At 45.0% G+C, this 21,557-nt stretch overlaps 1 protein-coding gene across 1 annotated transcript in view; it reads left to right on the top strand.

Moving 5' to 3' along the window:
* The window catches only part of LOC136629178 (zinc finger protein 773-like), a 101,815-nt gene extending 86,471 nt beyond the window's left edge, over nt 1–15,344 (top strand). Inside the window, exons 3-7 of the mRNA XM_066605342.1 lie at nt 11,866–12,045; nt 12,128–12,251; nt 12,330–12,394; nt 12,895–12,997; nt 13,673–15,344. Coding sequence (XP_066461439.1) covers nt 11,866–12,045; nt 12,128–12,251; nt 12,330–12,394; nt 12,895–12,997; nt 13,673–14,595 — 1,395 coding nt within the window. The 3' untranslated portion in view covers nt 14,596–15,344. The remainder of the gene's footprint in view (nt 1–11,865; nt 12,046–12,127; nt 12,252–12,329; nt 12,395–12,894; nt 12,998–13,672) is intronic.
* Nucleotides 15,345–21,557: the final 6,213 nt, after the last annotated feature.

Genomic DNA, 21,557 nt, shown 5'->3' with positions numbered 1-21,557 from the left:
ACCTGGGAACTTGAGATGCAGCCCAACATGTAGCCCCTCGCCTGCCCTATCCGTTGCTGTGTCGTTCCCATCACTTTCTTGAATTGCCCAGATTTTCACACATGAAAACCTTAGCGAGATACAAAAATGCTCGGGTCGCCCATTGACTTCAATGGGGTTCGTTACTCGAAACGAACCCTCGAGCATCGCGATAATTTCGTCCCGAGTAACGAGCACCCGAGCATTTTGGTGCTCGCTCATCTCTAATAATGACCATTATTCTTTATAATATTTTTTTTTTTTAACTAAAACTATTTAAGCTATATAAAGATGGATACATATGTATAATATATAATATATAAAAACAGATTTAATACCATTAAAATTTAATTTCCTCTAAAACCTCATCCGAACCAGCTGGTATTCGTGTATTATAATATTATAATAAAAAATTCTATAAACAGCAACAGGAAACGGCGATGGGAGCGAAATTCACCCCCGCGTACGCAAACCTATATATGGGTACATTTGAAGAAGAGTTTTTTAATGATAGTAGAATCAAGTTCCACTAGAGATTTATTGACGGTATTATCATTATATGGGAAGGGAACCAGGATGAATTAGGAAATTTTGTTAGAGAACTTAAAGGGGTTGTCCCACGGCCAAAACGAAAAAAATTTTCACACCCCAGTCCCCCATGTTAAGCAAGCATCACAAACTACCCATGTAAATCGTTTTTTTTAGAGCGTTTCTACTCACCTTGAAGCTGTTTCATGAAGTTATAAAAATCTTCTTCCAAGATGGCCGCCGTCATTTCCCAAGGTGCACCGCTGGTCTTCTCCCATGGTGCACTGCGGGTCTTCTCCCATAGTGCACCATGGATGTTCTTCTCCAGTCTGAGCTCCACTGCCGATTACAGCCACCTCATTGGCTGATCGGCACCACGTGATGGGGGCGGGGCTACGTGATGACGCTGAGAAGGGGGAGGAGCCAGGACGCAGCTCGTGAGCCCGGAGCCACCAGGAGCGACTGTTGCAGCGACCAGAGAAGAAGGCTTCAGTCGTCGCCATGGAGACGGGGACGCCAGCTCCGGAGGGGGTAAGTGTATAACTTCTGTATGGCCAATATTTAATGCACAATGTATATTACAAAGTGCATTAATATGGCCATACAGAAGTGCTTAACCCCACTTGTTTCTGCGGGACAACCCCTTTAATAGCAATAATTATAATCTTAGATTTACTGATAATATTAATTCAAGCCAAATAGTATTTCTGGACCTGGAACCTAGTCATGATTCACATAAAATGATCACTAAAACCCATTTTAAGAAGGTCAATAGCAGCAGTTATGTTGACTTCTATAGCTGTCATGCGCGACATTGGAAGGTAAATAATTAGGGATGAGCGAGCGTACTCGGAAAAGCACTACTCGCTCGAGTAATGTGCTTTATCCGAGTATCGCTGTGCTCGTCCCTGAAGATTACGGATTACGGAGCGGGGAGCTGCAGGGGAGAGCGGGGAGGAACGGAGGGGAGATCTTTCTCTCCCGCCCGCTCTCCCCTGCTCCCCGCTGCGACTCACCTGTCAGCCGCAGCGGCACCCGAATCTTCAGACCCGAGCACAGCGATACTCGGATAAAGCACATTACTCGAGCGAGTAGTGCTTTTCCGAGTACGCTCGCTCATCTCTATAAATAATCCATTTGGACAATTAAAAAGAATACGCAGGAACTGTTCTGGGGATGAAGATTTTAGAAATCAAGCCCAGGATCTGAAGAAGCGCTTTTTAGAAAAGAAATATCCAGAAAATTAATTGATTCCGCCTATGGTAGAATATTAGAAGAAAAAGAAGTAGGAGAGAAAGTATCTATTAATAGGGCCAAGCATGATGGAGAAAAGGGGACATAAAAAGGGATAAAGTGAAAAATATGGGACCGTGTTTTATCACTACATCTTGTAGCCACCAATTAGGAAAATTATTACCAAGAATTGGAGTATTTTGGGTGATGAGCCGATCCTCACTGAATCCGTTAGTAAGAATCCCAAATTGGTGTTTAGAAGAAATAAAACGATACAGAACATCCTGGCTGTAGAGTAATATGACACATAGTAGTGATCTGGGGGCGGAGATATTTAAGTGAAAGAAGAAAAACTGTAAATGTCGTCCGGATATTATACAGAATAGAAAATGTATTGAAATGGGGGGAGGAAAAAAACAATTTTCTCTAGATAGAGATTGAGCTGTGACACTACATTTGCTGTTTATTTATTAGAATGCCCTTGTGGCTTGAAATATGTCAAAAAATGTACTTAGAGGTCAGGTTTGTAGCCATAAGGGTGCATTCACACGAACGTATATCGGCTCGGTTTTCACGCCGAGCCGATATACGTCGTCTCTCTCTCTGCACGGGGGGGGGGGGGGGGGATGGAAGAGCCAGGAGCAGGAACTGAGCCTCCGCCCCCTCTCTGCCTCCTCTCCACCCCTCTGCACTATTTGCAATGGGGAGAGGTGGGATGGGGTCGAGGCTAATCCTCGGAACTTAGCCCCGCTCCCGTCCCACCTACTTTCATTGAAAATAGTGCAGAGGGGGCAGAGAGGGGGCGGGAGCTCAGTTCCTGCTCCTGGCTCTTCCATCCTCCCCCCCCCCCCCTGCACACGAGGACAACGTATATCAGCTCGGCGTGAAAACGAGCCGATATACATTCGTGGGAATGCACCTTAAGTTTAATATTAGAAGGGAAGTCAATAAACATGGTGTATCCTGTCATTTTTCGGAGGTCCATAATCATCAGACGACATGTCTCAAAGTCACTCCACTAGAGCGTATACCGTCCCATTCCATTAGTCAACTGAGAAGAAAAGAAATGTTCTAGACTTAAATACACCAATACCAGCTGGTCTGAATGAGGTTTTAGAAAAAATGTAATTTTAATAATGGTATTAAATCTGTTTATATCATATATATATATATATATATATATATATATACACACATCCATTTTTATATAGCTAAAATAGTTGTCATCCTGTTCCCTTCCCATATAATGATAATATCGTCAATAATCTCTTGTGGAACTTGATTCTACTATCATTAAAAAACTCTTCTTCAAATGTACATATATATATAGGTTTGCGTACGGGGGGGGTGAATTTCGCTCCCATCGCCGTTTCCTGTTGCTGTTTATAGAATTTTTTATTATAGGTAAAATAATTGTTCTTAAGAATGAACGATAAAGATTCCTTAATGAATGAAGCCTGGTTCTTGGGCATGAGAGGATCTTCATGAAGAATCTTTTCAATTGCCCCCATCCTTTTCCCGTGTGGGATGCTGGAATAAAGGGCCTTTAAATACACTAATACCAGCTGGTTCGGATGAGGTTTTAGAAAAAAATAATTTTAATAATGGTATTAAATCTGTTTATATCGGCAGAGCCGAAAGGTGATGGCAGCTTAGGCTGAAAGATCCATCACAGAGGCGCCGATACAGACATCCTGCAGAAGCTACACTAACCCAAAATGGGTAAAATAAGCAAAGAAAAGAGTGGAAAACAGATGGGGACCCCTCGCCAAGCTCGGGGCCAGACGGGTATGCAGAAATACCTGAAAGAACGGAGCGCACGCTCCCCCCGTCCCGCAGGCAAGTTGACGCCAGTCACCGCCGCTATGTCGGAGGCTGAGAGAGGGGATGAGTCCTCCTCGGAGGAAGAAGATGGGGTCCAGATTTCCAGGGGATTTATGAAAGAACTGATGGCCAAAGCTATGAAACCTGTGAGAGCCGACTTAGCAGAGATCAAGGAGGACTTGAGACAGCTGGGGAGACGGGTAGAGGACCTCGAGTGCACATCTGCAGCTATAACATCACATTCCCTGGAGATGGAGCAAATTCTGAAGGACCAACACTCATATTTAAACAAAACGCTCCTCATCCAAGAAGACCTGGAGAACCGCAGCCGCCGCAGCAATGTGCGTATAAAAGGCATCCCAGAATCGTGGGCGGCAGAGGCAATACCGAAAGTGCTGAAGGAAATCTTCTCCTCACTAGTGGGTACAGATAGAGCGGCCACTATGGCAATCGAGAGAGCACATAGGGCGCTGAGACCACAACCTGCAGCCTCTGACCCACCGAGGGATATCATATGTAAATTTCTGGCCTTCCCGGATGCCGCCGCCATCCTAGAAGCAGCAAGGAATAGCAGAAACTTGAAATACGCCGATGCGGACATACAGATCTTTCAGGACTTGTCCCCCACAACATTAGCTAAGAGACGCCTACTACGTCCCCTATTGGACATCTTGAGGTCCAAGAATATCAGGTATGCGTGGTTGTTCCCCTTCGGGCTGGGAATAACGTACAAGGGCAAGAGACACAACATCCGCACACCTGAGGACCTTCAGATGTGCTGGCAACATTTGGACTTAGAACCCATTGATCTCCCTAACTGGTTGCCGCTCCCGGAATTCCCCAGCATGCCCAAATTAGCATTACCTGACACGTGGAGCCTAGTGGGACAAGCAAAATCCCCAAAGAACAAACAAAAGAAAAGAACCAAAGAAGATGGGGAAAACGGCGACACCTGAAGGAACAACTAGGTCCTCAAGGTGGACTTTGAACCCCAGCTTAAAAGGATGAGTGAGGGGAGAAGACCCCTCACCTAGCATTATGCAGTTAACCATCCCCCCCCCCCCCCACTGTTGGTTTGTCCAGTTCAGCATTCAGGGCAACATAAAGTTTGACAGAAGCTTAGGCCCGCTACGGGTCTAACCATTCCACTTGCACCTGAAGAAGGAACTTGAAACGTTACCCATTAAGGATCAGGATTAGAGATGAGCGAACGTACTCAGATAAGCACTACTCGTCCGAGTAATGTACTTTATCCGAGTGCCTCTCCGCTCGTCCTGAAAGATTCGGGATGCGCTGCAGAGCGGGGAGCTGGAGGGGAGAGCGGGAGGAACGGAGGGGAGATCTTTCTCTCCTTCTCTCCCGCCCGCTCTGCCCCGCTCCCCGCTGCGACTCACCTGTCAGCAGCGGAGCGCCCCGAATCTTTCAGGACGAGCAGAGAGATACTCGGATAAAGCACATTACTCGGACGAGTAGTGCTTATCCGAGTACGTTCGCTCATCTCTAATCAGGATGCCTGGGCGCCTCAACCCGATCAGGCAGAGAGAAGTTTAAAGAGGACTTTATAATAAAAGCACCTCTCCAAGTTTTTTACGGACGTAGCCTAGAGTTTACCGCATACGTCCGTGCCCTCACTAGAGGGTGTTTGTTGCTATACTTCCGACCGTAAAGTATACTAGTTATATTTACTTTCTACACCTTCCTATTCCCTTCTTCCCTTTCCAAGTCCCTTTTTCGCCTACCTGCTCTTCCTCCCAGTCTCTTTCCCAGAGCAGCTTATTTCATCACTCCCCATTGAAACGAAAACGCTAAATCTCCACCTAAATTGAGCCAAGATAACAAAGGGTTAGAACGACTTGATAGGAGAGTATAGAAACAATATCATTAACGTATTTTATTGCTATAACCTCTGTATCTCTTGAGCAGGATTCGAGACTTCCTTTGGCTGTCACGTCCGACTTGGAACGCAATGTCCACAGAAGCACTTCGCATCACGTCCTTCAATGTCCGGGGCCTCAACACGCCACAGAAGAGATTCAACATAGCACAGCTTGTGAAAAGGTACAACACCAAAATCCTCCTTCTACAGGAGACACATTTTAAGGGGGGAAAATGCATTGCCTTGCCAGGTAAGGCATTCTCCCAGGCCTTCCACAGTTCACATCCTCACTCCGCTTCCAAGGGTGTCTCCACACTATTCCACAGATCCATTAACTTTGTCCATACAGGGGAATACTCAGACGAAATGGGGAGGGTCCTCCTACTAAAAGGCACAATTAATAACGTAAAAATAACCATCGCCAACATGTACGCCCCGAACGTCAACCAAACCGAGTGGTTAATCAAACAGATTAAAATATTAAAGGAGTTCGCAGAGGGGTATATAATAGCCGGGGGAGACTGGAACGTAACTCTGAACCCTATCCTAGACTCATCAAGAGGAAAATCCCAGGTCTCGCGGGGGTGCCTAAACAAATTGAACAAAGCATTACTAGAATTGGGCACCGTAGACGCATGGCGAATGCTAAACCCCTCCTCGAAGGACTTCACATTTTATTCACAAATCCATCTATCCTATCAGAGGTTAGACTATGTTTTTATCTCCTCGAGCCTCCTGACAAAAGTAGTAAAAACAAATATCGATATAATATCAATCTCAGACCACGCCCCCCACACACGTAGATGTTAAAATAGGCTCGGAAGGGCCCGGGGAATGGAGATGGTGATTAAATGAGTCTTTGCTGGACTCGGAGACGGAGAGAGCCAAACTAACTGAATTAATAGAAGAATACTTCCACGTGAACACTACTGAGGATATGGAATATCCCGTGGTGTGGGAGGCTCATAAAGCCGTCATGAGGGGGGCCCTCATATCACCTGGGATCCAGACTGAAAAAACTTCAACAGAGGGAGATTGATAGCCTATTATCGCAGATAGCAAAATTGGAGCAAACATCAAAATTGTCACATACCATAAAGGTACAGGAGGAACTGACTTCCAAGAGACGAGACCTTAAACGTCTATTGGAGGTAAGGTTCAACAAGAGACACCTCTTCCTGAAGCAGACTGTGTATTTTCATGGAAATAAGGGGAGCAGGTTTATGACAGCCATGCTCAAAAAATCAAGGTCACGGAATTTCATTAGCTCGGTCAAAAACCAAACAGGAACCAAGGTTACCTCATCCCAGGAAATAGCTAAAGCTTTCCAGCACTTTTATTCGCAACTATACAATCTAAGAGGAGGGGAAGGAGCGACCGAGCAAGGGGCCCTCAAAAAGAGAATTGATCTATTCTTGAGCACAGTCAAATTACCAAAATTAGGGGATGAGGTCTCACAGACCCTGCTGTCCCAAGCGACAGATCAGGAAGTTGAAGATTTAATCACTTCGAGTCCGTCGGGTAAATCCCCAGGGCCTGATGGCCTATCACCGGCTTATTACAAAACCTTCAAAACATCACTAGCCCCAAGACTAAAAGAACTATTTAACTCCCTACTACAAGGAAGTAGATTACCCACACAAGCACAGGAAGCCCACATAATACTCATCCATAAGGACAACAAGGATCCAGAAGCATGCGCTAGTTACAGACCCATTTCTTTAATTAATTTGGACGTAAAACTGTGGGCCAAATTTTTATCTAAGAGAATGGAGGACCTTATCCCTTCTCTGATAAATAGGGAGCAGACAGGTTTCATTAGAGGCAGGGAAGGAAAAGAAAACTGCTACAGACTGCTTCATGCGGTCAGATACGCACAATCAAAAAAGATCCCAATGTTATTGATAGGAACAGACGCTGAAAAAGCGTTCGACCGAGTCAACTGGTTGTATATGAAGATCGCTCTAGAGAAATTTAATTTCCCCCCAGCATTCATATCTGCAATATTTGCATTATATAGTAACCCGCATGCAAGATTGAGTATTAACAATACCCTCTCCCCCACCTTTGACATTCGGAATGGCACCCGCCAAGGGTGTCCACTTTCCGCGACGCTGTTCGTGCTAGCTTTGGAACCCCTTCTACAAAAAGTGAGATCTCACCCAGGAATAAAAGGGATCTCTGTCGGGCCGCACTCGCTCCAGCTGGCCGCGTTTGCGGACGATATTATGTTCCTGCTCACGGAACCGGAAAAAGGGATCTCGAACCTAATATCACTTTTAGAGAAATTTGGAGAAATCTCAGATTTTAAGGTCAACTACTCCAAATCCAACATACTAAACGTCTCAGTCCCAAAGGCCAGCAGTGAATCATTAAAAGCTAATACACCATTCGTGTGGTCCGAATCCTCCATAGATTACCTAGGCATAAAGATTACTAAAAAAGCCGAAAACCTCTTCGCCGTGAACTTTCAACCACTCCTCATACAGGTCAAGAATCTGCTCCGCTCATTTGATATTCCATATATCTCTTGGTTTGGTAGAAAAAATATCATAAAATCTTATGTTATGCCAACCATTACCTACAAAATACGCATGCTCCCTATCCATATACCCAATGTATTTTTCAAAAACATACGCATGACATTCTCCAGCTACGTATGGAAACAGAAAAGACCCCGCTTAGCCCATAACACGCTGATCAAGAGGAGATGGGAGGGGGGAATTGACATGCCATGCGTTTACGAGGTATATAGAGCCTCACAGCTGAGCTACTGGCTGGAGCTGGTGAGCCCCGTAAGAGACCCAATGCTGCAACAATTAGCAGGGAGCACATACGGAGAGACCCTGATAGAAGATCTCTGGCTCCCAAGAAGGACCCAATATAATTCCAAGAATTTCCACCCTTTGCTGAAGGGCCCCTGTGAGGCCTGGGATAAACTGAAAAACACACTAGCCCCAGACCCATCCCCAGTGGCCCCAATAGGAACCCTATGCAAACTAATGAACATCCCCACAGACCCTGTGACTAGAGGGATTTGGAAGCGTTTGCCGGAGCTAAGAGTGGGGGACATCCAGGTACTAGCACACAAAGAAGCTGGTGAAATCCTACAAACACTATGCCCGGATGTCCAACTCCCATTTCTACAGAAAGCACACGTGATAAAGACTCTAGAGAACTTTCTTAAGTCTTACAAATCAACTAGACCAACAACTACATTTGAAAAAGCAATAGAAAAGGGATTCCCGCGCCATAAAATAATCTCACACATCCACAGGAAATTTATCTCAGCATCAACAACCTCTAGACCAGGTTTTATTAACTCATGGGAGAAGGAGCTGAACGTATCCCTATCAGAAGCAGAGGTAAAACTCACCCTTAAGCTATCCTTCGGCCTCTCTCCGTGTGTCCTTCTTCAAGAGGGACATTACAAACTACCATCGAGGTGGTACAAAACCCCTCAATGGCTACACGCATACAAATTAGCGCCCCACGACAGGTGCTGGAGGTGTGACATCACAACGGGATCCTTTCGACATATCTGGTGGGACTGCACAAAACTACTTAACTTCTGGAGAAAGGTGGAGAATACACTGAGGACTATAAAACCGGGTTTGGTCCTAACAGCAGAAAAAGTTTTCCTGTGGAAAACATCTGCGGATTTCCATCCGCTCAAAGACAGATTAATTGCAATTCTTATTGACGCAGCGAAAGCACTGATTCCTTTAATGTGGCTACAAAAATCTCCTCCCTCAATCGCACAGTGGAAAGAGAAGGTTGACTTAATTTGCAACCTAGAGGAACTCTCCAGCTGGAAAAGCGGGAGGCGGGACGTTTTTGTGGAAATGTGGACACCCTGGAAGCGGATACCTTAAAAAGAAGCATTCAAACATAACATAACGAATACGCTATCAGAAAGCCCAACGGGTCATAAAGATAGGAAAGAGGGTAGAGACCCCACCTCTTCACATGTGGTTGCCGAACACGGAGATGCCCCGGACAGAGGATGGACGGACGAAGTGGACATTAATCATACCAAGCAGGTCGGATGGGAGAGCCCCGGGAACCCTTTGAAACAAACAAAGAGACTGGAGATGGAAGATAGAAGGTAGGAGCATTTACCCCCCCCCCCTCCCTTCCCCCCCCCCCAACCCCTCGCCCTGTGAGTTTCCCTTACCCCCACCCCTGTTCTTTATTTACAAATGTTTAGAACACTATTGTTTCGCAGATATAGATGTGTTAATAGAGGTTCAGACATACTGACTTATAGTCGTACAATAGCGGATGGCAAAGGCGAGATTTTGATGTATTCCATTCCATTGAAGTTCGTCATATTAATGTGCTACTATGTCTAGACCCTCTGGGTTTAATGTTGGAAAAAATATAAAACTCAATAAAGATTGATTTATAAAAAAAAAAAAATCTGTTTATATCTTTATATATATATATGTGTGTGTGTGTGTGTGTGTGTGTGTATGTGTATGCATCTTTATATACCGTATATACCGGCGTATAAGACGACTTTTGAACCCCGAAAAATCTGCTCTGCAGTCGGGGGTCGTCTTATGCGCCGGTAATACAAAAAAAAAAAGTGTAAAAAAAAAAATTTTTTTTACTCACCTCCCACGGCGTCCTGTCGCGCTCCGGCAGGCTGTCGCTCGCTCCGGCAGGCTGTCGCTCGCTCCTCGTCCCCGCCGCAGCATAGCTTTCTGAATGCGGGGCTTGAAATCCCCGCTTCCAGAAAGCTAAGACACACGCCGGCAGCCATGACAGCATTGAATGGCTGTGATTGGCTAAAGCACACGTGGCTTCAGCCAATCACACTATTCAATGACATCATTGAATGGCTGTGATTGGCTGAAGGCGCACGTGTTAGCAATCACACCCATTCAATGATGTCATTGAATAGTGTGATTGGCTGAAGCCACGTGTGCTTTAGCCAATCACAGCCATTCAATGATGTCATGGCTGCCGGCGTGTGTATTAGCTTTCTGGAAGCGGGGATTTCAAACCCCGCATTCAGAAAGCTATGCTGCGGCGGGGACGAGGAGCGAGCGACAGCCTGCCGGAGCGAGCGACATCCTGCCCGAGCGCGACAGGACGCCGGGGGAGGTGAGTAATAAATTTTTTTTTTTTTTCTCCACTGAATACCGGCGTATAAGGTGACAGTTGGGGGGTCGTCTTATACGCCCCGTCGCCTTATACGCCGGTATATACGGTAGCTAAAACTGTTTTAGTTTTAAAAAAAAATTTATTATAAAGAATAATGGTCATTATTTTTGAAATATATTTATATACAAAAAGATTTAGAGGAAAAGGAGAAATATATAGTTTAAGATTTTTAAAAAAATTATCAAAAAAATTATTCCATAATTATTTTTTTTACATAAATCCTATTTTACAGGAGATATTAGCTAGACATTTTTTAATGAGAAAATATATATATATATGAATATTTTTCTTATTTTTCTATAGTTTAATGAGCGTTTTGATATTGATGAGGTGGATTTATACAGATGGAGTTACCATATGTTATATGTTAAATATGGCTTAATTGCAGATGGTTTTAGGAAGTGCGAGTGGAACGCATTATGCATTCCACATGTAGAGAATTCTAGTCATGTGATCATGGACACATGACTAGGTCACATGTTCGGATCACCTCCCTAGGGAGGACGGACATTCTGATGGCGTCCGCTGCGACTACCACACGGGTCAGTTTTAGGACTGTGTTATATTTTGTGTGTATATAAGACAGATTTTTGTTAATGTGTTTGTATATGTTGCTGAAACGCGTAGCAAAATAAATAGTATTGGTCATTTACGGACCTGTGGTCTGTATCTTTTGGTTTAACCCTTGGAGCGCGGGGAAGATTTTTGCTTCTTTTGTGGTGATTTTTGAACTCGTGGTACAGTGTTTAACAGTGTTTATTAATGCACCCCATCATTGTGATGGGTGAGGAGGTGCGTTAAAAAACGTGAAGCCACAAATATAGAACAGACAGCTTTTGAGAATCATAACATTAAAAAACGTGCGTTCCAGCTCAGGTCTGAGTAACCCCATTAAAATCAACCAGAGCGATCTACCGCAGTTAATATGGTGCTCAGGACGCTGCACTGTTAGCGGTAAAAAGCGGTCTGTGTGTCTGAGAGTGGCCTACAGGGCTACAAACAAATTGTCATATAGTGTAAGAAATGAGTCATGTTTGGAATGATTACACCAAGGGGCAGATCATGTATGGAAATTTGTTTTGCAGCTGTATGCAGCATGGTTTAGGTATGGGTACTGGGGTGGGGCAGAGCTGAACTTTTTGCATCCGGGCCCCTGGGCCTTTAATTACGCCCCTGGTCTGTAGTGATATTAATCAATGTCTCTCAATATACAGGATTACACAGTAGTGAAGAAGACCTCTAGTGATGGCTGTTGGGCCCCCATATGTGATGGATGGGGAAGACCCCTGAGCCCAATCACAAGGCCCCCACCTCACCCCCTGATACATGAGGACATCAATGTACAGAAGATTCTAGAACTCACCAAGAAGATGATTGAGCTGCTGACTGGAGAGGTGATGGTGCAGGGAATGCTGGGACATTATACAGTAACAGCACTGGAGGCTTCTGGGTGATGACTGTATATTGTGTTGTCAGGTTCCTATAAGGTGTCAGGATGTCGCTGTATATTTCTCCATGGAGGAGTGGGAGTATTTAGAAGGACACAAGGATCTGTACAAGGAGGCCATGATGGAGGACTACCAGCCGCTCCCATCACCAGGTGACAGGACTAAATACACGGGGACTTTATTATCTGTATGTAAAGAATGACTTCAGTGTCTGTCTGTGTTTCCTCCAGTTCCATCCAGTAAGAGAAGCCCACCAGAGATATGTCCCCGTCCTCTTCTTCCACAGGACCATCAGGTAGATGGAGATGTCCCTCTAAACTGTAGAAGGCTGTGAAGCTCTTGTCTTCAGTCTTATTAGATGTCTTCTCCTTGTGTGATGAGGCCGGTGGAGATGGCAGGATTACCGCTGACCAGAGACCTTACATGTTGTCTGGATCTTCTCCCAGTTTTCTGGCGGTGGAGACTGCTGGTGGGAATAAGGAGCCAACAGGTTGGATTTATATCTATCTGCTCCTTCATTTCCCCCGAGACAAACAGTGGATGTATCTGGTAGACGCTGATCTCCTCCACTGAGACAACGTGCAGCGTGTCTAGCCATGCCAGATATACATGTGTATGAGGTTCCTGGGGGGTCATTGACCCGTCATCTAATATCTATGTCCGGCTTCTAGACCTGCAGCTATGTGGCTCAGATAACTACTCCAGTCAGGTCATTTGGAGTTTTCATGATGATTAATGATCATTTCACACGACTTCTCCAACCGTCTGCTGACTTTTACAATATTTGTCTCACAGCTTTTGGATCAGGATGAAGATCTGACTGATATTAATACTACAGAGACAATTGTGATGGTCAAAGAGGAGTTTGAAGAGGAGATTCCTACAGGTAACCGCCCAGGTGAGTAGTAACCACTAAATACAGCAGAGAGGAGTCACCGATTCTCCTCGGTCAGCGGCTGCAGATAGTTCTGTAGATTCATAAGCTCTGGGATCTGTCAGTTTCCGCTGGATGTTCCCCCATTCATCCAAAGTACAAACTAAATGTGGCTGACATGTGATACCGTTCTAGGCGCTAACACATGATGGGCATCTATAATATGGGTGTAATTATGGGCACCACATCATAATAATGACCCGATTATCTTCTGTATTGTATCCATTATTTAGAAGAATAAATGTTTTGAAATAGATGAGTGTAAAATCCATCTGTAGTCCTGATATATAATATATCTATGTGAACGAGGCCGATTCCTTCATTGTTTGCTGTCAGTACTATTGAGATAAGAATATCTTCCCAATTTTAGAACTAAGTAAACTCTATTACTCTATCTCCTAATGAAATGTTCTCTTGCACATTGGTTGTCATGGAGATGTGGAGAGGGAGGAAGATAACACCTTGGTGTCAGAACATCAAGATCTACTGGTCCTCTCTCTGAGGTCTACTGTTAGATTGTGATCTAATTGCTTATTTCTGTCTAATTGCATTTTGCTATGTGACCTGTAATTTATATAGAAATGTCAATATCATTTTTCTTATGTTCAATAATGGTAAAATCAGCTTTATTCTTGGCAGGTGACGGTACCAGGAGCTCAGAGGGACGTCTGATATCTGTAGATTTTGAATTGGATGATAATGGTAGACAAGATGCATATGAAGAACCTGCCATTGTCCCAAATATACCTTCAGCCCTTCATAGCAAAGATCCATCATCTAGTGCTTTTATACAGGCCCCATCCTCTGATCCATCACAGACTGTTAAGCAGAAGAAAAGTTACAGAAGAGGAGAACATCAAAGAGCTCACACAGGGGAGAAGCCATTTTCATGTTCGGAATGTGGGAAATGCTTTACTACCAAAGAATATCTTGTTATACATCAGAGAATTCACACAGGAGAGAAGCCATTTTCATGTTCGGAATGTGGGAAATGTTTTACTTATAAAGCAAATCTTTTTGTACATCAGAGAACCCACACAGGAGAGAAGCCGTTTTCATGTTCAGAATGTGGGAAATGTTTTACTAGCAAAGCAAATCTTGTTATACATCAGAGAAGTCACACAGGAGAGCAGCCATTTTTATGTTCAGAATGTGGGAAATATTTTACTAGAAAATCAAATCTTGTAACGCACCAGAAAATTCACACAGGGGAGAAGCCAGTTTCATGTTCAGATTGTGGCAAAGGTTTTACTAGCAAATCAAATCTTGTAACGCACCAGAAAATTCACACAGGAGAGAAGCCATTTTCATGTTCAGATTGTGGCAAAGGTTTTGCTCACAAAGCAAATCTGGTTAGACATCAAAGAACTCACACAGGAGAAACGCCATTTTTATGTTCAGAATGTGGGAAATATTTTACTAGCAAATCAAATCTTGTAACGCACCAGAAAATTCACACAGGGGAGAAGCAAGTTTCATGTTCAGAATGTGGGAAACATTTTACTCTGAAATCAAATCTTGTTAAACATCAAAAAGGTCACACAGAAGAGAAGGCTTATTGATGTTCACTAGGAAATCACCAGTTTTTAAATATCCAAGTACTCACACAGAAAAGTGACTATTTTTTTGTTAAACTCCTCTGATTAGCAAATGCTCCAAAACAAGCAAAAACTGCTACGATTGGATGTTAACTAAAGGTCATTAAGGACTTTTTTAGATCTGCTGTAAACAGTGCCTTTTTTTACAACTGCAACAGGGCGAAGGTTTGGAACTTCTTATTCTGGCTTTTTTCTAATAGCTATTTTACTAAGGCAGCTGCACACGACCATATTTCTGCGCAAAACGCAGAGAATACAGTCCATTGATTTCAATGGGTTCATTCTTGGGCCCCTTTCACGTGACCCAGAAAATCGTGCGATTTTTGTGCGGTATGAGATGCACAAATCTGGCATGCATATGAACGCAATTCTTTTGAATGGGGTCATTTACATGAGTGTTTTTTTTTACATCAGGGAAGTCATACAGGAGAAAAGTGTTTTTCATGTTCAGATTGTAGGAAATATTTTTACTATCAAATCTTGTTACGCCCCTGCGTGTGGACACTGCATGTGGTACGCAGGAGAAATAAATTGAACATGCTCTATTTCTCCACATATCATATGTGGCCCTTAAAGGGCTGTTCGTATGCAGGCATTGCGAAGGGGCAGCAATTCCCCGCAGAGTGGGGGAATTTGAAAAAAACATAAACCACACTGCTACTCAGTCCCGAACAGCAGAACGAAAGGTCTGCGATTAGGGATGAGCGAGTATACTCGCTAAGGCACTACTCGCTCGAGTAATGTGCCTTAGCCGAGTATCTCCCCGCTCGTCCCTAAAGATTCGGGGGCCGCCGCAGCTGACAGGTGAGTTGCAGCGGGGAGCAGGGGAGAGCGGGTGGGAGAGAGAGATCTCCCCTCCATTCCTCCCCGCAGCTCCCCGCCCCGCGCCGGCCCCCGAATCTTTAGGGACGAGCGGGGAGATACTCGGCTAAGGCACATTACTCGAGCGAGTAGTGCCTTAGCGAGTATACTCGCTCATCCCTATCTGCGATGCATACAATGCATGGGATACTCGCAGCGTTACATGCTTACACTCGTGTGAATGAGCCCTAAAGATAGTTTCACATGGGCGAGGGCAATATCGAGCCGTGAATCAGCCATGTGAATGTCCCAGAGATGTGAGGCGTTTTCATGTGAAACAAACCTCGCATCACTGCAGGGATGAAGGGAATCGCAAAGCTCTGCCATAGCTTTCAACAGGGCGGCGCTGCTGCCGATACGCTTTGATTTGTTGCCTGCAGAGCATCGCATTGCGGTGGTATGCAGGAAAGCATTGCTCATGTGTATGACTCACAGCGCACAAATCTGGTGGAGTCTTCTCGGCCGTATCAAACCGGCCTAACGGAGAAACCACGTCATACAAGAGAAAAGGCAAATAGTGTCCAGGACAAAATGATGGGGATAAAAATAATCGAAAGGTTGTTTCCAACTGATCTCTATTTTATTTTTGGCTCCACGACCGTGAGGGATGGTTAGGAGTTCTGTTTATTTAATGGCAACATTTTGGGGTATAATAACTTATATTTTCTACCATTCAGGGCTTGTTCATACATCCGTATATCGGCCGGGTTTTCACGCCCAGCCTATATACGGTGTCTCTATCTGCAGGGAGAGGAGGCAAGCCGGGCCGGGAGCAGTGCAATAGGAGGGGTGGGGGCGGAGCTAAGTTTCAACCCGCCCCCTCCCATTGGAAATAGTGGCAGAGAATGGGCGGATGCTCAGTGCACTGCTCCTCCCCCTGCAGAAAGAGACACCGTATATCTGCCGGGCGTGAAAACCCGGCCGATATACGGACGTGTAAATAAGCCCTCTGTCTGTGACATAACTAACGAGTAATCTTCATTCTGCAGGTGAGTGCAGTTACTGCAATACCATGTGTTTAGAGTTATATAAAAATAGCGTGAGGCAAAAGTCAGGACACACCCATTTAACTGGTGTAATAACGAAAAAAGTTTTAATTGGGAGGGAGGCTGCATTTTTTTTATGGAGATGTTTTTATATTTATTTTATCTATATCTATAATGTATTCCTGGGAAAAACTGGGCACTCCACGCCCTCTTTAGATTCTATAGATTTATATGGAGATAAGAAAAATAAATCTGGTCTTTAGAAGGTCTTACAATTAGGTGAATAGGGTCAACTACTCAAGAGCATTTGGCATCTGGTTGCTACTTTCCCTCTTACCTCGTATGGAAGCCGTAAAGGTGTTTTTAATTTTTCACACACTGCTTCTGCATTTTGCCCTACGTTCTCTTAATGACTCGGTGTAATTTGTCATGTGTTCTTCATTTGAGGTTATATTTACCTGATGTTAAGATCTGCCTATAACCAGATGTTTATTATGTCCTGAAACCTATATACTTGTGTACAATAAAAGCATTTCTCATTAAAGATAGTTAGCATTAATATGTTAGAACATTTTTATTTTTCTATCAGTTTAGCTTAGTGCTGGCTTGTTTTTTGGGGGGCAGTATGTATTTTTTTTATTGCAAGCATTTTGGGATACATGCAACTTTTTGAACCCTTTATTTTCAGGAAATGCGATATGTACTTTTTAAGCGTTTTTCCTTCACATAGTAAACCAATGTGACGTTTTTTTGTTTTGCTTATTTTTACATTTTATTACATTTTTTTCAATTTAAAAAAAAAAAAACTTTTTAAAAACAACGATGGAGTAAAGATAATAAAGACTCATTCTGTGCAATATGATTTCACATGCAAATAGAGTTCAATATGTATCGAAAAATAAAAAAAGTATGAAAATCTGAACTCAAAGCCTGATATTATTAAATGTGGGGAAAAAAACTAGAAATGGGAGGAGTTATAGGAATATTAGTTTTTCCTCCAATAGAAGGACATTAAGCAGACTCGGGTTAGACGGCCTTTTTACCCCTTAGTGACCAGCCCATAATGTTTCTACATCCTAGTTAAATGGGCTTTTTATCCCCGAGGACGTAAAAACCAGCTTCCTGTGGGAATTAAAACCGCGTGGCCTATGGACATGACAGCTCCATGCTGTCAGTGCCAAGAGGTAGATAACAACATGGAGCTGTCATGGGGGGCCTTGGGGAGTCCCCCACCCTCCGGCAATGCAATCGGCGCAAAGATTCAGCTGCCCTCATGGATTGAATCTATGGGGCAGCTGAGATTACTCACCCTGGTCTTCCATGCCATCCTGTGGTGATTTGGTCCTCCAGCACCTGACGCCGCTTTCTCTGCATGTATGACAGGCATCATATGTCAGCCGCATGCACAGAAGGCCATAAGCCTTGGCAAATTTGAAATCTCCTGGCTGCCAGCTCCTGAAGGTAGCCGGGAGGCAGGAGATGTCACCGGGATACTGCGGTGAGCGGTGCCCGAGTCTGTGATCGCCGTTACCCACGTCATCACTGTGCGACGGAGGATGGGGGGGGGAATATAAACAAAAAAAGGTGTACTGCGCATGACCGCCTGTGTGAATATGCAGTTATGCGCAGTACATTACGTGGCCGTACGCAGGGCCACAGCCAGGTTCACAGCTGGGATCTGCTGTGGGCCTCTGCAAGCAGATCCCACATCCGGCCGTATGAGCCGGGCGTTATTGAGACCGCTACCTGTAGTACGTAATTTACAAGAAGCCTTGGGAACGCTCGCCTTCCTGCAGTTCCAGGAGCAGCTTGTTGGGCGCCTTCTGTGTGAGACCGTCGCACCTCATCAAGCTTACGAAGCCTCACAGAGCACCACTTTTTACACCCCATCCCTGCCGCTGGGGTCAAGAAATAACCCCCAAAAAAGCATGGGAGGAAGAGGGGATACTATGTTTTGGCCGGAATACATCTAGCCGCTGCACAAGCTCCTATGGGAGCCCATGGCAGCGGCCGTAGGTGGGAGGGAGTTTAGCAGCATGGCTGCTAAACTTCCTCCCTCTGTTCTCCCCCCCCACTCGTGCAGGCTTACCTCTCCCCCCCCCCCCCTTTAGTTCTGTGCAATGGACATTGATGTTATGGACAAGAGGCGGGATGGCCCCTCCCATTGCACAGAACGAAAGGGGAGGAAGACAGGTAAGCCTGCAATGAGGAGGGAGGGGAAATGGGAGATGGCCTGGAAATGGGAGATTGCGCCGTCCTTACCAGGCTATATAAACGGGCGCACAAACGTTTGAGTTGTGCGCCCGTTCACCCAATCTTTCACTTACAACGAAGCGTATATTGGCTGGCTGTGAAAACAGCCGGCCAATATGCGCTCTTGTGAAAGAAGCCTTAGGGTGAATTCACATGAACGTATATCGGCTCGGTTTTCACGCCGAGCCGATATACGTCGTACTCGTGTGCAGGGGGGGGAGGATGGAAGAGCCTTAGAGCAGGAACTGAGCTCCCGCCCCCTCTTTGCCTCTTCTCCGCCCCTCTGCATTATTTGCAATGGGGAGAGGCGGGACGGGGGCGGGGCCAATTCGCACCACTTAGCCCCGCCCTGCCCCGCCTCTCCCCATTGCGAATAGTGCAGAGGGGCGGAGAGGAGGCAGAGAGGGGGGCGGGAGCTCAGTTCCTGCTCCTGGCTCTTCCATCCCCCCCCTGCACACGAGGACAACGTATATCGGCTCGGCGTGAAAACCGAGCCGATATACGTTCGTGTGAACGCACCCTCAGTTTGTCTTTTTTTTATCAGTAGTTCCACTACTGCGTTTGTACACAGAATACACAGAATGATGAAAAAAGGGAATTTCCCTAATTAGTTACATGCTATGTCATTTACATCTGCTAATTGTAATTAACATTGTGGTCAAAAGGTCAAGAATAAACAATAAGTAACATAATTACCGACATCTTGTTGTAAAATCTGATTAATTAGAGATTTCACACAGAAGGAGTGTCAGGACAGGCTATGTGCTCCGCAGTACAACAGTCCATGCACTACTAATCCCAACATTCTGGCCAAAAAGGTCGGCCTATCTGAGTCAAACTCAAAGGATGAGCATGATGATGATACTGACCCTGGTATGCCCTAGCCCCTGGATCTGTAGTAGGTCTGGTGCAGAGTACTGGGGTAGAAAGGGTTAATATGGCCAAACACTCCATCTCTGCTTAGGGAATCTGTTAAAAATGATGTTGAAAAGGACAAATTTGGGATTTATGATGTAATGTTGGAATCTGTAACACTGTATAGATAATGATGTGATAACGTCTGGTGTGTGAACTCTTTATATTCATAGTTGGGGTCCCGTTTCACCTTCTCCATTCTTTGTAGTAACATTATACTCGTAATATGGGACGTGTAGTATCCTTGGTGAGATGTATCGTTGGAAAGGTCACATGTCTAGTTCCATTATAATGCCATTGCAACGGTTAGAATACTGCATTGCAGAATCCTCATGCGTATCATTATAATATGGCACAGGCGTTATTTTGGATCTGGTATGGTGCTGTAATTCTGACATATGGAGTCTCAATATAATATCATATTTGTTATGTTTTTATGCCTTTCCTATTTTTGTTCACCATTACTATATGGAACGTATAAGTGATGTGGCACTGTGAAATTCACACACTTGCTCCAGGTTTACTATTGGAATTAGAGATGAGCGAGCACATTCGTCCGAGCTTGATGCTCGTTCGAGTATTAGGGTACTCGAGATGTTCGTTACTCGAGACGAACACCACGCGGTACTCGAGTCAATTGCATTTCCTTCCCCGCATGTTTAGCGCCATTTTCTAGCCAATAGACATGGGGGGAAGGCATTACCACTTCCTGCTGTGATGTGCCAGCCCTCTCTTCCCCCCAGTAGTGAGTGGCTGGGCCGATCAGGTGACCGCCGGGTACTTAAACTGGTCCCGCCCGCGGCTCGCCTCAGATGCATGCTGGCAGAGGTTAGGGCAAGTGCTGCTGCTTATACAGGGAAAGTGTTAGCATAGGATCCTGTCTTCAAGAACCCCAACGGTCCTTCTTAGGGCTACTCCTCATCGTGTGCATTATAGTTGTGGCTGGCTGGAAGCACTAGTGCACCATTTATTTTTTTTAAGCATCCCGAGCTGTGCAGGCCATTTCAGCTATACTGTTCTGTGTGTGCTGTGCATAAGGCAGAGTGTAGGGACAGAGCTACTTATATAGGGAAAGTTATACAGTCCTCCTGATCCTCCATACAAGAACCCCAATGGTCCTTCTTAGGGCTACATCTCACCTTGTGCATTATAGTTGTGGCTGGCTGGGAGCAGTCATGCATCCATTTTTGTATTACGCATCTAGGCCTGTTCCCAGCCTTTCAGTAATAGCTTTCTCAGCCTGCAGTGCCGTACAACCAGCTCTCACCGTGAAACTGCACTCTAATATTTCCTAGCCTACTGCAAACTACCGTTCTATGTCTGCAGTGCATTAGACAGAGGTCTCACCGGTAAACAGTACTGTAATATTTCCTGGGCCACTGCAACGTATTTCAGCTCTGCCGCTATGCAGAGCGTCTCACAATACCCTTTCCTTGGTGGGGTTGAGATAGCCACAGTTACCAGCACTATCCACTGGCTTTAGAGTCTTCTCTCACTCCACACAGCCTCTCTTATCTACAAGTCTCTGCGAGCAGTAAATTACCCCTAGGTATTAGCGCAAGACAGCGGGTTAATTTTTTCAAGTCACAGCATAGAGCCTCCGCTATCTACAAGTCTATGTGTGCGCTGAATTAAGGCCCAGTTGTCAGTGCTGTACAGTGGGGTAATTTATTTGGGCCCTGCTCTATCCTTAATCCGCCATGATGAGGAGTAGCGGTAAGGGTCAAGGATGCGGATGTCCAAGTGAGGGTGTGGGCATAGGCCGAGTTTCTGGGCGTGGTAAATCACAGCCGGCTGCTGCGGGATTAGGAGAGAGGCAAGTTTCTGGGCTCCCTAGCTTCATATCACAATTTACGGGTCAACGTGGTAGACCTTTATTACAAACAGAGCAGCATGAGCAGGTCCTGTCAT

Source organism: Eleutherodactylus coqui, chromosome 5 (genome assembly GCF_035609145.1).
Source record: "Eleutherodactylus coqui strain aEleCoq1 chromosome 5, aEleCoq1.hap1, whole genome shotgun sequence".
Classification (NCBI taxonomy): Eukaryota; Metazoa; Chordata; class Amphibia; order Anura; family Eleutherodactylidae; genus Eleutherodactylus; species Eleutherodactylus coqui.
Note: the sequence above shows the minus strand (reverse complement) of the source record. Positions and strands in the feature narration are given on the sequence as shown.